This window comes from Netta rufina (assembly GCF_964035555.1).
Source record: "Netta rufina genome assembly, chromosome: 10".
Lineage (NCBI taxonomy): Eukaryota > Metazoa > Chordata > Aves > Anseriformes > Anatidae > Netta > Netta rufina.
Window position 1 is genome coordinate 13969973 of NC_140133.1, and position 24655 is coordinate 13994627.

At 38.1% G+C, this 24655-nt stretch overlaps 1 protein-coding gene across 1 annotated transcript in view; it reads left to right on the plus strand.

Annotated features, from left to right (window-relative positions):
• The window catches only part of PRKAR2A (protein kinase cAMP-dependent type II regulatory subunit alpha), a 54617-nt gene that overhangs the window by 18992 nt on the left and 10970 nt on the right, over positions 1-24655 (plus strand). The window contains exons 2-5 of the mRNA XM_084292737.1: positions 2408-2443; positions 17541-17593; positions 19015-19098; positions 23894-24000. Coding sequence (XP_084148863.1) covers positions 2408-2443; positions 17541-17593; positions 19015-19098; positions 23894-24000 — 280 coding nt within the window. The remainder of the gene's footprint in view (positions 1-2407; positions 2444-17540; positions 17594-19014; positions 19099-23893; positions 24001-24655) is intronic.

Consider the following 24655-nt stretch of genomic DNA (forward strand, 5'->3'; position numbering starts at 1 on the left):
TCTATGCACATGTTCAGCAGACTTCTGTTTTTCCTTAAAACAGTTGAGTAGTTTTCCTGTCTGAAGTGAGCTCTGGCAAAACCATGGAACGTGCAGCTTGATGTCTTCCCGCTGCTGATGTCACTTGCCATCAGTTCCAGGGAGGAAATTGGGCTGTTTTGGCCTCTTCTGGTACAATGCTTTAATTTACCGCAGTTTTCGTTGTTTTCACCTGATTGCTGTCTTGGCTCCCACTGCACAAGTGAAAACAAGCACTGTGCCAAAGGTACGAGATGGTTCTGTGATAACAAACTTCAGTGTTACTGCACAAGGCTTCTGACCTAAGGGAGGGTTTGTAATACAATCATCTCACAGCAAAATCTTTTAATCTTATTTTAATTTCCTCAGTTAACACATAACTGACCTTAGACACAGCACAGTGGTGTGCAGGAGGGACATTCGAAGTGTGGACACACAAAAGGAACATTTCCTATTTCAGATAAGCTGTTTCTTGTTGAAGATAGCTCTACTGAAGGGTGCTGGGTTGGCGTAGGGAATTCTTGGCGTTCTTGTTACTACTATGGAGGATGTGTGCTCTAAAGGCTGCTTTGGTCCAAGAGGTTACTGTTAGTAACCTATGAATATTGCTTTAATACCATGAATATTGCTTTAAGTTAAATGCCCTTTTATGTTCAGTCCAGGAGCTCTTTCAAAACAGTCTGGGCTACTTGTAAATGCATTAGTCCCATCCTACCCCATCTAAAGTTGTGGAATCTGCCTGCAGCCTAACACAGCTGTAGTGGGACCCTCACGAGTTGTTCTCGCAGCACTTCTTGATGCCAGTGCCTTCTGTGACAAGCCACAAGTATTCATAGGAGCAGCTCTGCTGTCTGCGCAATGCTGAAATTGTCATAAACAAAGAGAGCTCTTCATTGGTGAGCTAAAACAAAAGAAAGTGTTCATCTTCTGTGGTAGGAAACGCCAGATTGTATCTCTTCGGCATAAAAATAGTCATCATCTGACAACGTATAAAAGTGAACCTGAAATTTTATAGGTGTTAAAACTGTCGCTGGTGTAAGGAAAAGCAAACTATCAATTTAAGATTAAATGTTTTATGGAGGCTGAATAATGGTGCTCTCTTAACTGTCCTTAAAAGGTTATGTTTGTTTTTTTTTTTTCTCATTTTTAACACTGTGGAAAACTTGGTGCTGTTTTGATGACACTAAACCCTGCTACAAGATAAAATAAGCAAGATTCTTAAAGAAGCTGCAGTCTTTGGAAAGTGGATGAACCATGAGGTTGCTAAAATGCTCAAAAGAAGAAGAGTTTTTGTATGTTTGATTAAGAAAGCGTTGGTATTCCTATGCTGGTAGTGCTGAGATACAGGAATGTTTCTAACTTTTAAAATAAATAAATAAATGGTGGTATCGCTAAGTCTTTGGTAGCACATGTCTGGCTCTGTCTGATGCGTGTACTTTGTAGTATAAAGGTTCATCTAATTCTTAAATATTTAAAGAATGGAATAGGAATGTCACTGGTTAGATCAGAAAAATGCAGTTATCAGTTGTGGGGAAGAGGGACGGGGAAGGCATGAAACATTCAGAATAAAATTGCTTTGGTTGTGAGTGGTGGGGGAGCACATGAGTGTTTTGGTTTTGTTCTGGGCTGGTTTGTGAAGCTTTACAGGCTGGTTATTTTTGTGTTGAGACTGAAGGAACGCAGAGGAACTTGATTACAGTGGGAAAAGGGGAGAGGATGCTGTTCACTGAAGGGTGGCTTAAAGTAGAAATGCATGTGAACAGGGAGATTAGAGAGAATGTTTAATCAGTACGTATAGCTAGCAGCACGAATGAAAAAGCAGTGAAACAGCTCATCCACCTCAGGATTCTTTGGCTTTAACAGAAGATAGTTTTTGTCAAGGGGAAGGACTGGCGCTAGTATGGGAGTGCTGAACGATGCACTGTTTCAGTTATGTGGCTTGGGGTGTGTAGCGGTATGGAATGCTTTAGCTAATGGGCTTCATCAGCTTCTAATCCGTGTTAATTAGATGTAGCTAACATAGCGTTGTGATGCTGCGGAATAATGCTATGTAAAGTGGGCTGGGGCTTGATGGTAGGTTAAGATTGAGTTATCTCTGTAGATGTGTGTGTGTTTGTATGTTTTTTCAGAACTGGGTAAAAACAAACTGCTTGCTCTCTATCTTAGCATGTGATGGCCTTCTGGAAGACAAACTTAACTTTTAATAAATACTTACTGTCTGGCAAGTAGGCGGATCAAAGCTTTATATCAAAGTATTTATTAGTTGTTTCTTGGGGGGGGGAGAGACTTATATGGAATTTGGCAAAAATTACCATGATTATTCAAGATAAGACTGTGAATTCTTAATAGTAAATAGCATTTGTAATTTTGATTTTTTTTTCTTTTGCAGCTCCAGTTATTAACCGATGCAACAGAAGAGTATCAGGTATGTTATTTCTTTTAAGAATTTAATGTTTCTGATGAAGTTTTGAAATGTTCATTTGACTATAGGAATTGTATTAAAAATGACCCTCTTTATTACTGGTTTAATTTCTTATACCGCTTGCAGTATTTTTATTTCAATTAAAATGTCTTCAACTTGCATACAATAGTTACAGATTCTCTCCTAAACTGCTTTATTTCTGCCTTTGGTACTGAAATTTGGAATGGTTACATCTGGTAAGTTGTGATTAGCTCCCTAAAGATAACCAGATGATCCTGATTACTTGGGGTACTAATGCAAATTCCAAGGATACGTAAACCCATGGAAGATACATTTTCTTATTCCTGTTGCTCCAAACTGGATACAGCTGAGGAAACAGGGAGAAGGAATGGTGCCTGTAGTTCTTTGCATCTTTTTTCATTTTGGTGCATGTAGCAAAACCAGATTTTATTGGTTTTTCAAGTTACAGGGAAGTTTCAGTAAGGAGCAAACTTAGGAATTACTGAATTTTCATTTAGGTTTTTAGTTGTTAAAAATCTAAACGTGGTGTTCTTGATTTTTTGACTGTACTGGCAAATGCTGCTTTAATGTCAGTAAATATTTAGCTGTCATTCTGTAAGATTTACTCAAAGTACAGGTTTTCTAACCCAGAGGCAGGAATTGGACAGGAAGTTTACTTTTGCTTGTTTTAAAAACCTTGAGCAGATGAGTTTACTCACTTCTAGCTTATGCAGTACTTCAATAAAATACTTTGAGAACATCAGGATTCATAAAAACTGCTTGAGAAATAGCAATCTATTAGGAAGGTCAAGCTAACCTTTTAAATTTCAAACTATCTTGATTGTGGTTTTTTTTTTTTTTTTTTTTCCAGAAGACCAATTAATTTTCCGTGTACGTTTTTTTCTCAAATCGCTGACCCAAAGTGATAATATTGCTTTTGTATCACATTCGCTCCCCATTTCTGCTGCTGTTGCTAGTTAATCATCTCCTGTGCTGATGTGCTCCTTGTTGAGGGAGGGAGAGTGAGTGGCGTGCTTGGCATTAAACTCTTCCAAGTGGTTTGGCAGCTGTAAATGCTCTGTAGAGAATACCAGTTGCTTCTTGACCAGAGAAACACGGCTTTGTGTGCTGGTCAGAGGTTCAGCCTGCAAAGCAGGTGGCCCTGGGTGGGTCAGTGAGAAACTCCCCAATCTGTGCAGGAGGGTCATCCTGGGGAAAGGAGGCTTATCTAATCACGTTCGTGGCATTATTTATAGAAGTGCAGAGTGGTAAAGCAGTGTTCTTATGAAGAGAAACAGCCTTTTCCAAGAAGTGCGAGGAGGGAGAAAGAGAAACGAGAGCTCGATGTTCCCTTAGAATTTATTTAATGAACACATTACTCGCGTATAGCATGTTTGGCCACGTAACAGATTGAGGTTCCATGGCAGGCACTCAAACCTCAAGCATGGTGTCAGTCCTAATTTGTAACAAGCTGGTGACTGACTTGATTAAAATATTTGAAAAATCGTAATCTATCTTTGCAGTAATTGCACGTATCCCCCCTCCCACCCCAGTTTTAAAATCTCCTGACTATGCGATGTGAAAGACTGTGGTGCCGTTGGCAATTTCAGTGCTAATTACCCAGTAGAAGAGTTTTCTTGCTGCTGCTTTAAGCAAATTAGCAATGTCTGAGCCTTTTGCTGGTATGAGTAACTCATGTTACACTTCTTGCTGCCTGACTCAGTCTGCCCAGGCTTGGTTTGGATAGCCTGAGAACCATACAAATACGTTCCTGTCCAAGAGCTGGATTGTGTTGAAATTCATTCTTGCATGATTGCATTTCTTGATCTTCTTCCAAGTATAGGGGCTCCTGACAAACTTTTTGTTTTTTTGGTCAGGTCCCAGTCTGTAGTGAGAGCAACCTCAGAGAACACCCCTGGCCCTTGGTTAGCAACTGCAGGCAGGGCAGGAAGGTGGGAGACATCAGTGGTGTCTCCTTTCACAACCAATATCAAAGCTATTTCAGAACTGGAGGGAAGAGAAAGCATTGCTATTTGTCCCACTGCAGCAACTGAGGAGAGTTTGCTACTGACAGTGTATGAATGAAAGTTAATTGTGTTTTTGGAATGAAGACTGTCACGCCTACTTCAGTCTCAGTTGGGCATAGTTTCTCCTCTTCCTTTAGTCTTATCTTTCAAAAAAGTAAACTTTTTTGCTGGATTTCTCATATTACCATTTCTAGACACCTTTGATTCATTCTACAAAACACCCACTCTCCAGCAGACTTGCTGACTTCTTTACAGGATTAAAAAGAAAAAAAAACTGACAAAATGACACCCGTACTATAGACCTGTGGCAGAAAGTTTGCATCTGTTTTCTCCAGTGATTTCAGTTTATCTGAGTGACCTGGTATCTCCCGTGTAAGTACTCCCTCCTCAATCTCCTTTTGGTCTCTCTGGGATCAGAATGGGTTTGATGACAGTTTTCACATTCAATTGCTTTATAAACAATTAAATTATATAATGTAGGGAAGCAAGATATTATTTCCCCAATATTTTTATGCCATCCAAATGACATGGTTGTCAGGATCTGTGGCCATTTCCATGTTAATATAAAATTAACTGAATGGATGGGAGTTGCTTTGGTAGGGGCAGCTTTCAGCAGAGACTCAGTGAAGTGGAAAGGATCAAATTTGCTGTCTCTGGAAGCAGGTGCTAAGCCCTCTCCTAAGGTATGATTGCAGACGGAATAAATATTTATATAGTGAGAGAAAATTTTAGTTGACAACATTTTGGTAAACTTTGCCGTCTTTGCTAAGGAGGAGCGTTGCACTGGGTAGTTGCTGTTTCACAGGATCACAGTGGTTGAGGTTGGAGGGGACCTGTGGGTGCATCTGGTCCAACCCCTGCTCAGGCACAGACACCCAGAACAGGCTGCCCTGGACCACAGGCAGCTTTTGAAGATCTCCAAGGAGATCTTTGTTTCTTGGTGCTGTGCCATGGCTCCCTTTATCTTCTTGATCTTATCTATGTGCTTGTGCCTTTTTAAAGAGAGAAACAAAATGAGAAACACAGAGCATGGGAAGAGCCTGCGCTAAGCAGAGGCGGCTGTTCAGTCCTCAGCTGCGTGTTTGTGTTCTTTTGTAGCCTCACCGAGGAAGGAAAATCTACCTCCTTCTGCTTCTCAGGTTGCCTAAAAAGCTGTTTTCCTGTCGGCAGACACTGTTTTTAGAATTGCTCTGTCACAGATACAGCTCAAAAGTATTCTGATTTCAGATACCTTGTTTGTGAATATTAATCTTCAGTTGGTATTCTTGAAATATGTTTAAAGTTGAATAATTTCTCGGTGTGTTTTTTTATTTATTTTTTGTTTGTTTATTTCGATGGGATTTAATAGAAACTGAAATTCGCCTCTTTCAGATCAAACCATCCTTTCCAGATTACATGCAAATACTTCAGAGTGGGATGAGATTCTAACAGAAGGGCACCATTTAGCAGTGTCATGTGCTTTTTTTGAGCAAAGCTCAGGTCATGTTACCTTCTCAAAATGGTCAATGTCACAGCCCATCACTATTTGATTGCAAGGCATTTTGAAATTCCAACTCAGCCTACTCAAACTGCTTTCATGAATAATGGGAACAGCATTCTATGAAATCACAGAATCATAATTATGCTTTTAATTGTCACAGGAAGTATTTTTTTCATCTTCGCAGTTTTTATGACTAGTCAGTCCACATTTTAACAAGTGGAGAAGGAATGAGTGTGTATGTATGCATACATTACTGCTTTTCTCATTCCCTAGTCCACAGATATTTAAAATCCATTCCTTCCATTTGAAAAATAATCATTGCCTGGTGACATTCCTGGATTCAAGTGCCTTTATGGGTCTTAATATAAAAAAAACTTTATCTTTTATGATGTATGGTGTTATTGCTGGGAACCTTAGCTAAGTGCTTGATAACAATAAAAGAAAACGTTTTCTGTGTAACCTAGCTGGAATTACAGCAGTTTGCAATAGGAATTAGCTGTGTTAATCCTTATGTAAATGCTTTTATCAGTATTATAATTGTATGAGCATCTGTCATTCAGTATTATTCATTAATATTCAAAGACTTTGGCAATGGCCTCAGGTTTGTCATGTAGTATCCCCAACAAATACTGGGTTTGAAATCAGCTTTTTTTAAGTTTCTTTTGCTTCTTTCTAGCAGTCTAGCAAATGAGAAAACAATAGTTTTTTCATCTTCACATAAGATTTTAACATATTACTTTTAGAGAGTGTAGGTATAGAGTTTCATATTTCAGTAGTGCGTAAATTGATGCCCTGGCTTTTTCTTTCCTCACAGGGTGTACTTCTGTAAGAGGCCCACACATTAGTTGATTTTGTCAGTAGGGGACTCTACTTTCAACTCTCTTCATTCTTTTGGCTCCTATCAAAGAAGAGCAATCATCTCATAAAGTAGATATGTTGTTAAAGTCTGATATCTCTCTGGGCTTTGCAGTGAGATACGGCATTTTCTTCACACCCTGGCATGTTGAGATGTCAGGATATGATAATATTATGCATAGTAAAATCATTTTAGTAGCTTCTAGACTTTTAAAATGACAGCTCTAAAAATCATTTTCTAAGAAAACTTTTATATTAATTATTGCCAAGCAATGTGTTAGTATTTGGTTTAAAAAAAGCCCCACAAAAGACACAACAGTTTTGGGATCATGTTAAAAATAAGGACACCTAAATAATAGCAATGAAGAGAGAAAGCAAGAGGCAAGACTTTTTTATTTTATATTTTTTGGTTTCAAGTATTTTCTCTTGCAGGATGCACTACTACTTCAGTGATTAAAAAATCTCATCACCTTATATCATCAAGGGAGGGAGAGAGTGACTGACTTTGTGCCGTTCTCTTGCTTTCTACTTGCTAGACTACTGATTATCAGAGAGGATGACTTGTAAATCATGATCTGGTTTCTTCTCTTGCAGCTATTTAATGAATTTTTATCCTGATTATTCACCCTCTTACAAAACTGATAGCATAACAAATTCTGCTGAAAGGTTTTGAGGCAGATGATAAACAGAAAGAGACTTCTGAGTTCAGAAATCCAAAGTTTTACAAATGGCATGAACAGCTTTCCTTTTTCAACAGCCTGATGCCTCTATCATTTTTTGCTAGCCCTAATGATTGCAAAACTGGTATCATAACTAGAATGAAAATAATACATTTTGAAAAATGTTGATATGAGCAAAAGCCAAGTGTGTGGGATGACAGATGAAAGTGGTGATAAATTGTGTGGGTGCTCTCATGTAAGAAAGTGCCTGAATCATTATTCGTTAAACAACAACAACAAAAAAGCCTATTTTCTGTTTGCAATACTGGGACTTGTTTAAAAAATCTTGGCATGTAATTGGCATTCAGTGAATAATGAAAAGCTTATTTTCAGAAATTAGCAGTCATGACTTCACAATTACTTGAATCTCACACGTGTGAATAATTCTGTTTGTAATTTGCTAGATTATTTTTTTGTTTAAGACATAGAGAAATGCAGCACCTCATGAGCATCCATATCTAAGACTTAAGTTAGTTTAGTATCTGGTAGGACCCAATCTGATGCAAACTACTAAATGCAAATATAAATGAATAAGTAGTGCAGCAGTAGAGTAGATTTCATTCAGTTTTTCTCTTTGTTATATCTTTTAAAATAACTGTTCATTCTTATAGTGTTACATGATTAAAATTGTCCATCTGAAGCTGGATATCTTTAACTCAGATTAGTCCTTTTTTATTAATTGGGAGAAGTAAGTTATAACTATGCACATCTATTAAACAGTCTAATCATCTAAGGATTAGTCTTTCAAAAGTATTCAGGTGGCAAAAGGTGCAGGTGATTAATTCTTTTACACAAAGGATCATTAAAAGGTGTACTTAAATGCTAGTCTATCTTTAGATATATAAATACTCTTTGAAAAATCGCAGCCTTCAGCTGATTTTTTAATAAAATTTCATTACAATTTTTTGAGGGGTTGGAGTGGAGGTTACACAGATTCTACATGGAGATTTTTTACTTTTTTTTTTTTTTTTTTAACCCCAGCTATGTTTTATCATGCAAATTCAAGCCCAAATTACAACATTCTCACGTAGTTTTGTTGTACATAATGAACTGAAAGCAAACACACTGGAGGAAATCTCAAAATGCATAACATGATAAAGGCTAAAAAGGCAGTTTTATGCTTAGTGCAAGGCATGGTTCTGTGATGTATATATTTGGAGTGACTTCAGGAATTGGAAGTGATTTGCATTGTTCATGTTAATAAATAAAGTACTACTTTATTTGATTTAAATATGAAAGGATGTTTCATGTGTTTTCAGGAACTTCCCTGAGTCATTTTTAACACCACAACACCTCAGGAGACTGCACGTACTCCAAATAATGCAAAGCTCCAGAGGTCAGCATGCTAAAAACTAACTACAGGGAGTATAATGCGCTTAAAGCAATCTCAGTTAGGAAGTCCTGTGACCACTTTTATAGTGATCTTATTTAAAGAGAGGCTTAATAAATCATGGCTTGGCTGTGGGAGATGGGTATTTGGCTGCTGGAAGCACTTACCTGATTCCACGGTTGCCGTATCTGAGTGTATATTTCCCACATCTCCAGAACTGGGCACAGGAAGGAGAGTATCCTTCTTAAACTCACTAATTCATATCAGGAAAGCACAGAACTTACTGCTTATGAATAAAGCACACAACTTCTAACTGATTAAGTTCTGCCTAATTTTAGTCTTTTGCCAGACTGGCTCAGCTGTGGGTTTCCTGTACATCCATTTATTCAGCGAGCCACTAAAATCCAGAGTTGACTCATCCTAAAGGTAAGTTGCATCAAGTCAAATAGTTGTGTGTTCTCAGTTACTAGCAGAGCCCCACATTTACCACACTAGCTAGGCAGAAACTAAGGTAGTTGCTGTTCAGCTGGGTTTTGTTTGTTTTTTCCTCAAGGGATTGGACAGTAGGTTTCTGCACTCCCTGCTTTGCCTGCCTGCCAGGATAGGATGCAGTCATCTCAAAGCACAGGGATCTGAGGACTTCCACATCACTCTACACACAATCTTTTTGTGTCAAAACCATGCTTATTTTATATTGTTTGCTGTTACTATGGGTAAACGTGGCAATACTCATTCCGTTAGGGATAATGGATTTTTTCATCTATTTGGACATTCTCTATAAATCCTAAAAAATCACTTCTAAGTTTCTGAACCATTAATTTCAGAAATGCCTTCTAACACATCGACATCCTTCATTTCTCTGTCGTGATCGATGCCAGGAAGATGCAGGTGATTTTCATTGCTAAATACCTGCTGTTCTAACACACGAGTACTTTGGTGCACTTTGCCTAAGATGCTGTTGGTTCTTTTATAATACCACGTGCCTCATTGCAGGTTTAGCAATTCACGTATCAGAATTGCAAGTACAAAAACAGCAAATGCCTTGGTCTGGAGACTGAAAGAGAAGTTCTTATTTCTAAAATGGAAAAACACTACTTCTGTTTTATTTCTCAGCTAGATTGTCTTTCCTATCTATTCTTTGCAACTAAAAGCCTGGCAGATTTATTTTTATTTTTTTATGTTGTGGAGGTATGCATTTGGGCCATTTCTTGGAACTTGTGGTGATTTGATGTAACCAGAATGTGAAATGACCATTCTCCATGCAGTTTCTGACTGAGACGCACAGTATTATTGTGTTTGTCAGGCATGTAGACATTTTGGTGCTTAGTTTCTGGTTTTATCTGCTTTGGTTACATAACTATTTAGAAGTGTGGTAAGATTTATGTGACTGGCTCAAACAGAAGATCATTAAAGCTGAAGGTTTACTTCTACAATTGTGAAGCTGGGTGCTCTGAAATAGTAGTAGCATCATGTTTTCCAGGAGACCTTTTTTATGGATGACTATCTCATCGGTAAGGCTCTCTTAGAAGGCTTGACCAAGGTCAGAAGCATGTTTATCCATGGCAGCCTTCTGATTCCTGAACTTGCAAGAATAAAGCTTGCTTCACCTGAATTTCTCAGGGTGCACCACACACAATGATGATATCTAATGCTAAAATACTTTGTTATTTTGTTTAAAAGTAGACAAAGAACTTAGAAACAAAAGTAGCAACCTTTAAATTGCTGTTTAAGATCTAAGGGACAATGTTTTGGGTTTGGTTGTTCCCATGTCAGAGCTGTGAACTCTTTTGATACTGCCACATGGAAAGCTTTCTGTTTTAATCAGTCCTCTACTGTGATGGAAAGCTTGTTGTTGTTGTTACTTTTCCTGCAGGCTTGCCTCCTACTGCCAGGTCCAGAGCAGACTGTCTGATGGGATACGGGGCTCTACTGTCACGAGTAGAGATGTGGAAGCCAAAAATGCAGCGGTCCCACTTGTGGCTTAGTAGTTGGCTTCTGCGAAATCATGTAATCTTGTCCTTTGGCTTCTCCAGCTGTACGAAAGAGACACCGCTTGCAGAGTGCTGTGTTTGATCTATCGAGTGCTTTCATGATAAGTCATCTGTAAATTGTAGGATTTAAAATAATAAAAAAATTACAATCTAGAAATTATGTAGAATTATTGGAGTGTACACAGATATGTACCTTTAGAAGATTTTATTTAGAAGGATTTTATTTTTTTATTCAGCTTTTTTTTTTTTTTTTTTTTTTTGGTGGAACAAAATAATAACCTTACAATTTTATTATTTGCCAGAACCTGAATTCTGTGATATGGGATGGTAGTAGCCCCTTGTGAGCACATAAAATGGAAGGATGAGCTAAAGTACTTCACATAACTTGTACATAAAGGTATTAAGTAAAAGTTGTGCTTCTATATAATTCAACAGGTGACTAAATACACCAAATACAATGATAAACATTGGTTTAAAAAAAAAAAAAAGAGTAATGTTCATCAGGTTGTACCAAAGAGGTAGAAGAGAATTCTGTCCCCAGCCCCGCATCAACGCAGGTTTTATTTTAACTGCTTCTGAGTAGAAAGAGGATTTCAATAAAGACGTACAAGCAGAGGATTGTCTTCTGAAGATTTACTGTAAAGAAAAAAACAAACAAACAAACAACACACAACCACATTATGATAGACGTTGACATTTATAATTGATTATGGGTTATACTCGGAGCTCACAAGTGAAATCAGTATGAAGCAGGAGTGTGTGACACTGGCGTTAGGGTTTTATCACAAGCCATTGTCACTGGAACTGTTGCATTTCTTTCGTGGTATGTCAGAAGGAAGACAAGCTGGAGCAGTCTGATGTAGATAATAGGCCTGGAAAGTATGTAAACATACCGAGGGAGCAGTTATCAAAGGTTTCTAAAGGCAAGGACAGCAAGCACTGTAATACATCATCTGGTTCTTTTAAGTGATTGCGATGCCCCAGCCTCCTTGGGCAAAAACAGCTCCCCAGGGTTGTGCCTCGGGTAGCTGTGATCCAGACTGGCTCCTTTCAGCCTCTGTCTGCAACCTCATTTACTGCTTTGTTAAAGTAGTAAAATACCAGTAGTGTCCATGTCAGAGATGGGCATGTTCGGGTTGGGTTAGGAACATGAGCAGTGCTTTGGGAGAGCCAGTTGAACATTGCTACCTTTTCTTCTCCTAAGCTACCTGTGGTTAGTACCTTCACAGTTACTCTATAATGCAGAATAACTCTGCACATGTCGAGTGGATTTCATTCTATTTCACTATAAACTTTTAAATTAAATTTGTAGCTGTTTCCAGAACTGAAAATCCATTTTTTTCCTTTGCCACTTAGATTCATTATTTCTGAATATTTATAAACTGAAGTTTTTTACACTTTGTTTGACGTATACGGTCATGGGAACGGTGCTGTGGTTTGAATGTTTTGTGTCAGTATCTGATGGAGATCTGAGGGGGTGTTGTTTGCTCAAGTCCCAGTCGCTGTAAGCCGTGTCTCACTTGTGCCTCTTGGAGGATTAGGAATGAATTTGTTATCGTCTTTGACACGGTGAGATCTTTAACTCAGGAAACAGTGCAATTGCTAACCCAAAAGTTACTGCGCTATCCAGTAACAAAAGTGAGAGGAAACTTGAATTTGTTTCCTGAAGTACAGCAGATCATATTGAGCTACGCCAGCTGTTTGAGCTTCCTAAGTTCATCTTGACTGCATCAGTTTGGAAGTGCCTGCTTTAGCAACTCAGCTGTCAAAGAGGGAGTGAGAAGCCACTGGAAGCGGTCACCTCTCCAGCTGGCGTACTGCTCGCAGAAGAGGCTACGGATCCATCCCCTAAGAGACAGACTTACGACATGCAGGAAGCTTTGGCAAGCTCAAATGCAAGAAACATAGCCTAAAACATAGTGCAAGATTACCGATCCGAATAAGTGGCTGGAAAGTGGCTGTGCATTTGCTGCTCTGGGCGGATTTTTATTGATGGGTCTCACAGGATGCTCTAGAGGTAATGTATCCTTCTAAGAGGAGTGAATAGGATTTCACTCCAAAGTACAGAAAGTGCTATCCAAAATTACACAGAGAATGACAGAAGCAGCATGTCTTTGCTGCTTCTTCCGACAACAGCAAAAATATCAACAAAGCATTTGGCTTACATAAAACCCAGAATTTTGATGTCCAGTATTAAAAACTTTTCTTGTTTGTCCAAAGGTCTTCAGATCCCAGCCTCTTGGCTGCTATTTTTGAAAGAAAGGAAAAAAAAAAAAAAAGTGATGTCAACCATGTGTTTCTCACAAAGGCTTTGCTTACAGGAGCTGAAACATTCTGCAATTTGCATAGAGCACAAGGACTTTGATCTTGACAAAACATATTTTGCAAAGCAGTATCTTGGGTGCGATTAAAACTTGCACAAACAAAACTGATAGTTGTAGAGGCCAACTTTTCTTCCTACTTTCAATTCTCTCCCCACCTCTTGCTTCCCCCCTCACCCCCGCCAACCACAGCTTATGTCACTGCTGCAGCCAGAAAGATTTTTATTGCTTTCAGATGCTGTCACCTGCATAACAAAGCGCAGATCGAAGTTGCATCATTTCTGAGCCTTCAGAAGTGTTAACAGATGTGCTGCTTCTTGAAAGCCAAAGAAGGTGCTGTATGAGGAGAAAGCTAAACTAGCTGTAGAAGCTGAACAAGCTAAGAGAGGCAAAATGTAGATGTTAAGATAAAAAAAAAATAATTAAAAAAAATCAAAGCTTTTCTCCCTAAAGCTTCTAGAGATTGAAAACCCTTCTTTTTCAAAGGTATTTGACTTGTGTTGGTAGATTTGGAAAGTCGCTTGGTCTTCATGAAGTGTATATCTATGCTGATACAGCTATGCTGTTGGAAATATGTGATCAGTGTGTGTCACTCCTGTGTGGGACTTTCAGTGGTGTTTTCATACCTAGCATTTGCTCAAGGGCAGAGTTGTGCTGAAAATCTCAGATAAGACAGGTGTGATTTCAGAATTCACTTATTTCAAGATATTTATGAGATTTAGGTTGCATATTAAAAAAAAAAAAAAAAAAAAAAAGCTTCGTTCTCAGGAGTGCAGTGCAATACTGGAACAGGTCTGCCATGGAGCTGTGAAGTTTTTACCCAGGGAGATTCCCAAGTCAATCCTGATCTAATGTTGCAAATAACTCCCCTCTGAGGGTAGTTTGGGCTGGATGACCTCCAGAGAGAGATCCTTTCTAACTGATGTTTAAATGAGTCTGAAAAGATGCTGCCAAACACATTTATTTAGGGCAATCTTATGAGTATAAGCTTGCTTTGGCGTATCTGTTTTATTAGGACACTAAAATAGTTAAAATATTAATTCAGACACGTATATAATAATAGAGCAGGTATTTTCACTCCATCAAGGTGAAAGATCAATTAGCTTTCCATTGGGACTGGCTGTACTTCAACTTGAAAACGAGTAACTTTCAGGCATCCTGAAATAAACTTCCCTAGATTTCTGATGGGTTTTACATAGTTTAGGATAGTTACGGGAGTTCTTGTCAATCAGGACAGAGAAGCAATGCTGTTTGAGCACAGAAAATGTGCAACATTGAAGGTAAGTCTGACCTGCATATCTTGATAGATGATGCGTTCAACAGTGCAGTCTTTTGCAATTAATTTATCAGTTAGGAAAGGTAGAAGGAAAAAAAATGGGTGTATTGAGACACGAACCACAGAATGATGTTGATGTAATGTTCTCCTTTTCTTTTCCTTAGTCATGTTTTAAAGTATTTGGAAAATGGTAGTCATTATGTATTAATATGGGTAGGCTGAAGAGCTTTCTGTGGGCCTTCCAGCATATCACAGTATTAGGTTAAGCTTGAATTCAGAACTCAACACTTTTTTTTTTTTTTTTTTTTTTTACCACCCAACAGCAGGTATGTTGCATTGTGCTGCAGCTCTGCCTGCAAGCAAATAATGTCTTGTCAGCCAGAGCTGCCCGTTGAAATACAAAATGCCTGCCCTGCTCCTGCACGAATAAAGAAATCTCTGCAGTAGGCTGAAGAAAAGTCTTCCCATTATACTTTTCTATTTGATTTTTGCCACGTTTTTATTATATTTCTGTAGTGCCCCTTGTCATGTTGAAGTGATTTCCATATGTAAGGGAAAAGTCCTAGGTCCTAGTCCGTACCTGTAGCGGGCTTCAGGAATCTGTTTTCACCCTTACTGGATTGTAAGATGAAATGGGAGAGACTTAAATGTACAAATCCCAAACAAAACTGTTTGATACTGGGTTGTTTTGTTTGCTTTGTGATAATGCTTTGCTCTAATGCAGTATACTATGGCAGTGAAACTTGTCTTCCCAGTGTAATCTTGGAGAACTTCCTCAATTAGCAGTAGTTACCTTGCAGTTGAGGCAGGAACAGAACTTAATTTGCAGCTTAATATTGAGATTTAAATGCTAGCTTTATAATGAAGTATGATGATGTCTGAATTCGTAGGTATGCACCTTAAATGTGTTTATATGCCAGGTACTTTAAGAGACGTAGGTAGGTGCTTTTATAGTACTTATTACGGTACATAATAAAGAATCGATCTCTGGTTACTGGTAAGATATGCTGGTTATAAAGGAGAAAGATAACTTTCATCTCCGGTTTTACTGTACTGGATAAAACAAGGAGCCTTTCTTTGAAGAAAATGTTTCTTATTAGAAAATTCAAAGCTTTCATAATAGACATTGATCTGTGCTGTAAAATGAAAGGAGGAGGAAAGCTTTCACACAGAAATGCTAATAATGTTCTCTTTGTTAGTGCCTTCGTGTAGCGTATTAAGGGAATGTTTGCCTATCAGTCCCAGTTCTGGACTCTGAGCCGTCTACCTTCCCGTAACGCAGCCATCCTGGGGCTGTGCTCTACACCATACCATTTTTTCAGCATTGGAAGGATGCTCTTTATCCTTTGTGAAGTACCCACCCTAAATGCGGGTGGTAGAGCACTTTTTTAAAGTAAAAGCATGTGTTGTAAGCACACCGCTGGTGCACCGTTTCTGTATTGTGAATGGTGCAAGCCAGAAGAAGCAGTACAACGCCGGGTTTATTGTACTGATAGCAATAAGTACTCATTAAATAGCTAATGATTATATGATTGGGATGATTGGGATTTTACATTGTGGTGCAATGAATGGAATGCTTGCGTTGTATTCTAGTCTCTTCACTGTCTCCAGGAAAAAACGAATCAAAATGTAATTTGCTAGAAAAGACCTGTACCTTTTAGGCAGGAATAAAAAAAAAAAAAAAAAAAAAAAAAGGCAAGTCTTTCCTAGCAAATTATGCTAAACTTGCACATTTCTGTAGTCCTTTCTGAAAGCACGACAAGGTCAATTGTTGTATATGCATTTTCAAATTATTTGCAAGTTGCTGAATGCTAGGCAGCCTTCTAGATTTTTTTTTTCCTGTCTGCTTATTTTTATTTATACTTTCTAAGTCCATTCAGTTATTATATGTCATTGCAGCGAGCTTCTGGGCATTCTGCCAAGTCTTCAGTATTGTCAGGATGCTGGATAAAGTACAAAGAAAAATGCTTGTCTGTGTTTCCTTGTAAAATTTTACAAGTATTGTATAGCCTCAGCAGTAAGACCATCCTTATTACAGCAAGAGCAGGAGAAGATGAACATGGGACTGACTCTTGCTTTCTCTGTCTGTGCAGGTAGTTAGAATGTAGAGTTCACTTTGACATGTATGAACGGCAAATGTCCATGAATTAATAAGGAAATCTGGACCAGGGATCTAGGCTTCTGTCAAGCAAAGGAGTCTGTGTTTAATATTGTAAAACTGTGTAATAGCATAGCTGTGAAGGTGAGCCTTTTCTGAAGAAATAAAACTGGACAAAAATAATTTGAAAATTTAGATGCTCACCATTATCATTACCTCACCCGTAACTGATCCTGTAATTATAATGACTTGTTTGGAAGCCTTGTTCCTTTGCACTGCAGTGTATGGTTTCCACAAATATTTTTTTTTAAAGAATAAGAACAGATCAAATTGTGTGATTTTTGCAGTGTCATTTTCATATTGGAACTGGATGTTCATTTGATTCAAATGTAATAAGATATAGGAGCATATTGGGGGAGGGGATGAAACATTTTTTTTAATAGAATATAGTATGGTTGGGATGATTATTCCTTTCCCAGGTTAATTTCTGAGTAAATATGTGATTTCTCTGTATTAAAGCAAACATACCAAAGCTGTAGATACTTGCAAATTTGGCTTGAGGAAGAGTGAGTGCCACATGCCTCTTTGCCCTTTTTTCAGTGAGTTTTGCTATATACAGTGTACTGCAGAGAATGGGGCAATGTAGCTGCAGTATTTTTGCTCTGCCTGTTGGAGAGTGTGTTCATAAATGGATCGGAATAGTGATTGTTATGCTTTGATAAAAAATAAAAGGAAATCTACCTGTGCACCTGCGTACTCAATAGGCAACGTTACCTTCTGCCATAAGTTACAGACTTCTTACATGAGTTTGAGAACAGCTCTGCTGTGCTTGTTCTGAGAATAGATAGAATTTAAGTCTCGGACATTATTACAACATAAGAAAAAGTTATTTTTAATTTTTTTTACCCTATAGGAAAATAAAATACAGATAATGAATCCAGAGGAAATAAACTTGCTTTGTTTGATATTATTATTGTAATGTACTTTTTTTTTTTTTCTATAGTTTGTGCTGAGGCTTTTGATCCAGATGAAGAAGAAGAAGATACAGAACAAAGGGTAAGAATGAATGAATTGCACCGTGCTTGGTTCTCTCTAGAGCCTGACAAGCAGACGTCAGTATGTGAGACTTCCTTACCATTTGTGCATTTCATTCTGCGAGGTGGTGAGGTGTGCTGTCGCTGACAATGTGACATTGCTCTGAAACTTACGGCTACTTTATCACATACACTCATTTTGTCACTGTAGCTTTAATATAGTTTTACTTTAGATGACTTGGTATCTCTACTTAAGTCTACCATCTATAAAAGTTTGGATATTTTCCTTTCTTAATTATACTTAACGCTTGTTGAGGGGATTCCTAGAGTACTGGTGCTGTTAGGAAGGTTTAGTTAAACTCAAGCACAGCTGTTCCTTTACGGGTATTTGAAATTCCTCGCATGCTTTTCATTGCCTTCTTGTCAAAGCCATTTGCCTGGGTAGGAGAAATACTTCCTTGAAAGGTTTTGAGACTTGTGACCACCTTTTGTTCGATTGTTTTTGAAAGTTGGAAATTTCTAGGAATTGCAAGTGCAGGTACTGTTATTGTCTTTCTTTAGAGATGTTTTATGTGAGGAAATCCTGTAGCCTGGCTGGTGAGGGTCAGTGTTTTCTTTAGGGGCTTTCTGCTGTTCCATTTCCAGATTCCATCTCACTGATGCTTACACTTCTGCAAGGAAAAGTCTAAGTCTAATCTAATTTGTCTTGAACAAGAAAATAGTTCATACATAGGATGCTAAAAAAAAAAAAAAAAAAAAGGAAAAAAGACTGTCTGACAATCAAAATGGTTTTAAACCTGGATACATCTATTTCATCAAAAGTATTAATTTTCCTGACTGCTGGCTCAATATCAGTACAAAAAATACATATATATTTTTTAAATATATATATATATATATGTATTTTCAAATGAGGTCTGCTACTCAAGCTTGGACAAAGAATATTTAGAAATGCCTGCTAATGTAACAGTTTTTCAGAACTCCTGCTATTCCAGAAATACAGTTAATACAGTGAATGTGAACTTATTAAAGCTTTTTATACATTTTCATAATTATCCCCCCAATCAAAATAGAGCAGATACATATTTTTATGAGACACAGTGAATGTTGGTTACTTTAACCCGATGAAAGGTTTATTTGTGACTGTATATAAAGCTCAGTTAGAAGGGAAGGTAAAGGCATCCTTCACTGTCTCTCTTCACTGTTTTTTAAAATGTGTTAATTGTCAGTGTAATATTTTTCTGTATTTTCCTTTCACTCTGTCTTGCATTGTACATTTATATGTAAATAGTGTTTATGCAAACAACAAAAAAGAACTTTATACTATGTTACTTTAAAATTGTGTTTGTGTTTTCATTTTGAAGTGAAGGTTCAATTTGTAATCATATTTCTTTGCTGTCATGACAGTTTGACAGTTTGTGTATTTTTACTTTTTTTTTGAAGGTAGTTCATCCAAAAACTGACGAACAGCGATGCAGACTGCAGGAAGCATGTAAAGATATCCTACTCTTCAGAAATCTAGATCAGGTAATATCAGTTTAAGGAACTCTAAACTGGAGTTGCTGTTTTGTAGCTTGATCTAACAGTCCAGACACTGTGTTTGTATTGTGATAGTTCATAAAATTTTAATTATAAGCAGACTGGCTTGGGGCATGTATTTGGAGATTACCGTCAATGAACAATACAAACAGGTCAAATTGTCAGTTACTGTGACTGTTAGATCACTGTCCCTGCAAATTATATTTTTTTATGTTTTTGTTAGGAAAAAGTATTTTATTAATGCTATTTGTCTGTTACTCCTGGGTACCATTGCACTTCATTTGCTTTTCCTGATGGAACGGCTCATAATTTCATGGGCAATTTAAAATTGAAGTAACTTACGCAATTTATAGTTGTTGAACTCTGTCTACATTTGCTTGATTTTAGATTGCTTCACCTTTTTTTTAAAATGTCAGTGTGTCAGTAAATTTTCTGCAAGCGAATGTAAAAGTAATGTTTTTAGATTGTCCTTGTTCTTCTTCATCTTGCAGATTTATTGCTGAAGTTAATAATTAATTGCTGCTTGCTTCTGCATGGGGTTTTAATGATGAGCGTCTCCATTGCTGCTGGCTCTTAGCAAATGTAATTGTGTTTTTTGCTTTTTGTTTTTTTTAAATGAGGTTTGTAGGATAGTTCAGGTATGTAGGATATTTCCAGAGGTCCATTCCTGAACTAATAAAATCCAGCCTCTGAAAGACCACAGAACAAGTGCTTCTCATATCTGATTTGGTGTTTACATCAAAATGGAACTGACATCTCCACTACAGGTTGATTTTATTTTGTTTTTCTATTGTACTACTATTGTACTACATAAAAACAAAGGGGAGGAATGAAAGCTCTAACACAAGCAGTGGTCCCTGCATCTTCCTGGTTTGAATCAGAGCTTTGTCTGAGATATAAAAGGCTTTAGTTTATGGTTTCAGAAATGCTGCTCAGCTTTCCTTGAAGTTCTCACAGTTCTTGGTTGCTGTACAACCTCCAAGAGTCATCGAACTGCATCCTCAGAGGAGTATTTAAAAGCTTTTGACTGCAGTAAGCTTAAGAAATTCACATTCAGTCAAAAAGTTTCCTTGAAAGCTGTCCTTTCAAAGACTGTTCTTTTGCTGTTCTGGGATTCTGTCATTGTATCTGTTTACTTGAGACATTTAAAATGCTCCTTTTGCAAGTAACCTGATTGTGTATAGTAAAAAATGAAACACCTAAGTATATTCAGCAGCTCAAGGGGTATGTACAAAACGTGATCACTATTCAAATTGATTAGGTCGATCTTTTGGCTTCCAGCAAAATAACCCAGAAGCAAAAATTAATAAACAGTTCATACTCAAAAAAGCATATCTGAGCTGAAAAAGCGGCCTTAAAAAAATACTGCTTCTTGGGAAAAGCTTTCTAAGCAACTGGGGAGAGAAGTAATGGAAATGGTCTTAACTGCAGCTGTTGAAGACTCCTGCTTTAAGATAGCACATGGCTGAAAGATGACTTCAGTACGTACATTAATTATAGTTTGACAAAGGGCACTTCACAGAGAGGGGAGTATTTTCCTAGTATTAAGTATACCTTAAATGGTGTATGGAACTTGCCTCCTTTCACCCCATAACCCAATAATTTCTTTTTAACCTCCTCTGCACAATTGGGAAGTATGACTTCTGTGAAAGGTTACCTACTGAATAGCGAAATGCATGGCTGCTGCTTTTGCTTGGTGTATAATATCCTTTAATAATTGTGAGGAATATTTACAAAGTAAGGCTCAAAATCTGTTCTTTGCTCCTTAGCTTCAGAAGAGTGCCATATAAAACAGATTTAAAAAAAAAACATACAACAAAACAAAACCAAACCCTTCAAGGAGTAAATGTGTTTGTGTGACTCGAATGTCCTGGCCAAATTCATTCCTTTTCCACTGGTTGCATGTGGGTGAACTGTGCTGAATTTAGGTCCAGTGACTCACCTGCCCTTTTAAGTGTCTTACCTTGTATGATTAGTTGATGTCATACTTGGTATCAAATACAAAGGAGCTGATGCCCAGTGGATCACTGCTAACAAGGTTCACACAGAACTTTGGACTGAAATCAATCCAGATTTATCAGAGTTTAACCCTGAAGTTTTGAGCATGCCCAGTGATACACCTGATTTATGCTTCAATCTAAAGTGCAGGGGGAGTAGGTAATCCTTCTGCTGTTTAAAGCTGTGAGTGAAATATCATGTGTATGCTCCCCAGTATCTTAGAAAGGAGTTTGTAGAATTTTAGTTATGACCGAATTTCGTACTGGGTGAGAGCAATGCCTCTTATCCTTAGCAGCAAGGCCCGTAGGCATCCTCAGTACCCATATTTGAAATGAGGGTCTTACCGTTCAGGCATCTGCTAGAGCTTGTCCTTTTGTTAACAAAAGAGCTCAGTGTTTCATTTACTTAAAAATAAGTCTGCCTGTTTATCCTCCAAATAAAACACTGCTGAGGTACAGTATTTTTAAAAAGCTTTTTAAGATTTATCTTGCTTGTTTTCTGACAACTGTTACTTAAATGCATGCTGTGAAATAAGTGGCTGAACGGCATTCAGGCAATGGTTCTTAATTTAGTTTAAGTATCAAGAGAGTTTTTAAGGACAAGGGAATAAAGTTTGAGTGAAATGAGAGGCAATTTTTTCAGTGTAGAGCCAAAGCCACCTAGAACCAAGCCTAGCGCTGACTCGTCTGGAGCTGAGCGGTCTAGAGCCCCAAGGTCTAGTTCCAAATGCTTTAGAGTCAAACAATGCAGAGCCAAAATGCCAGGAGCCAAACAGTCCAGAGCCAAGTCTCGCACCAGAGAGTCTGTCAGTGAACAGTCTAGAGCCAAGCAGTGCAGAGCTGAAAGGTATGGAGCGAAGTCTTCGGCTAAATGGTTTAGTTCTAGGTCTAAAGCTAAGTCTAGAGCTAAACAGTCTAGAGCTATGTTATCTAGGACTGAATGATCTAGTGGTAAATGTTCTAGCACCCTGATCCCTGGAGCCAAGTCACCAAACGCTTTAGAGCCCAGCTGCCTAGAGCTAAGTCTAGAGCCAAATAATCTTGTGACTGAGCCAAGTCTAGAGCTGAACGTCTGAGATACCTTGCAAGATCATTATAAATGATGATGACAGAAGTGTGAAAATCAGAGACTTTTTTTTTTAACCTGGAGTTTTATTCTGGAGCTCTTGTGAAACAAAAAATGGAGGAGAAATGCACATACTTTCTGTGAGCTGTAGTGTTTCATGTGTAGGAAATGGCAGGGTGCTTGGATCCTTGTGCGATGGCAGTAATGTCTGAACCAGCTCCGTGAAAATGAGAAGATTATTCACCTACAGTGTTAGGTGAAAGGTTGTTTAGAATTATCTAAAAGATATATTATTAAATTGCTATGTGATTGGGAATGCAGTTTAAAAGCTTTTATGGCGTGTACTTAAAAAAAAAAAAAATCCTTGTTAGTCTGTGCCGGCATGGAAAGGACTGTAGGAAGGAAGCTGGAGAAGAAAGCAAAGTAGATCTAAGTTTCTAGTGTTAGAGAGTTTTATCTCATGTCTGGCTGTAGTGTGAGATTGTTCCTAACCCCAGCTCTGCAACTGATGTGCCATGTATGTATTGAATAAATCAGCACGTGTCTGCAGTGGGAATACCACTGTGGGATCTCACTGTCTTCCAGTGGGCTTTAGCAAATTGCCTATCTGCTGTGTCTTAATTTCCTAGCACTTACCATGAGGAATGCTGTAATGAAAGATAATGTAACAAGTAATGTTGTCAAATACATTGAGCTTCTAGCATACTGCAAGTGTTAGGCATTTATTTTAATAACTTGTACATCTCAATTCAAAATTTTAGTCGTTAAGTGAAAATGGTGTAGGATGAGTGCAGTGTTTAAGGGGGAGGAGATAACATTTATTTTCCCTGGCTGCGTGGTTTGACCTCTCCTGCAGAAAATGGGTGAAGCCTTTATATGAGTGGCTTCTCTCACCAGAACAGATAGATAGTTTTGAAAAGTCTTTGGATGACCTGTATTTGCAAGAGTGCTAATAGCAGTATCGTGTATGGTTGTGCTGTCTGCGTGGGCTTTGACTTTTACAACTTCCTTGGCTGTGCTGCGTACAAAAGAAAGTTTAGTCATGGCTCATCAGAGAAACCCCATTTGCGTCTGCTATGCTGCCAAAGCTTATCCCACTTTCTGTATGTGTTCTCCTTCGGTGGCTACCTGATCTCATCTGGTGCAGAAGCTGCAGGTTCTCTAAGACACAGAGTATCTGGGGAAATAACTTTGTTTGTCCAGAGGCTTGTTGAGTACAGCCCTTGTCATGGTTGGGGCTCTTGGCTGATGACAGTGCAAATAAGATATTAATAAATTGTGGTGTGGTTTTGAGACATACATATAATGAAATATGTGTACTGCTGATATAAATCCATATGTATCCATTGCAGTGAAGATGTGTCAGATTATACCAAGCGAGAGCGTGCTTATACATATGTGCTTAATTTATGCATACCATTTCAGTGCCAAAGCAATTTGAACATAAATTTGAGATAATAGCCCTTCTGTAAGGGAAGCATCTGTTTGTCTGCAATATTGAACTTATATTAATAAGCAAGAAACAAAGTGAGGTACTTTCTAGTTGAAAGCAAAATTCAATATCAAAATTACTTGTATTTGCATACAAGTAAAAATAATGCAGTGCATGTTGCAGTTCATTATCCAGATCAGGTCAAATGAATTTGCCTTTGTCCAGCAAATAATGCCAAGTTGTGTTTTCTGAGTGTGTTTTTTTTCCCCCCTCTTGTTTGTTTTATAGGAGCAGCTGTCTCAGGTCCTTGATGCCATGTTTGAGAGGAAGGTGAAACCTCAGGAACATGTGATTGATCAAGGGGATGATGGAGACAACTTCTATGTTATCGAGTGGTAAGCAGCTGTGCCTTTGAAAAGTGAAGCATGTTTCTTTTCATCTTCTTAGAAATAGCAGGGAATACTTACTCCAAGGTAGTTTCAGAAGGAAACATGCTTTTTGCAATTGTTGCCTCTTCCTTTTGTCTTTCCATGTTCCCCTTTAGGTTCCCATTGACTTTTGGATCATTTGCCAAGGGCAATCAAATGTGACAGAGGTGGACATCCTCATGGTGTGTCCACCATCTTACTGAGTTGCCCTTTTCTGCTTTTTTTTTTTTTTTTTCCTTAGGGATTTTATATTTTTTCATGCGAGCATTTTTCTTTTGAGTCCTTGAGCTATGTGTGATTACCATCTCAACAATGACACTTTGGCCTGTGTCTTTATTCTTCTTACCTTGCAGAGCTTTAGCTCACAGACTCTCATAGCTCAGCAAGTTCCCTCTATAAGGCTGAGCCAAGGTCACCCAGTGACACCTCACCCATAGAGTCCTTGGGCTTGCAGACATCTGAATGCTAGGCTGAAGGTTAAATGGCTATAGTTATTTGGAAACAAATGTCACTAGTAAGTGACTTTCAGGCTGAGGGATGGGAAGAAGTTGTTCCGTTTCACTCAAGGTGCTCACAGATGGCTCTTCTAGATCAAAAACACCTCTTCCCTCTCTGAGAGGCA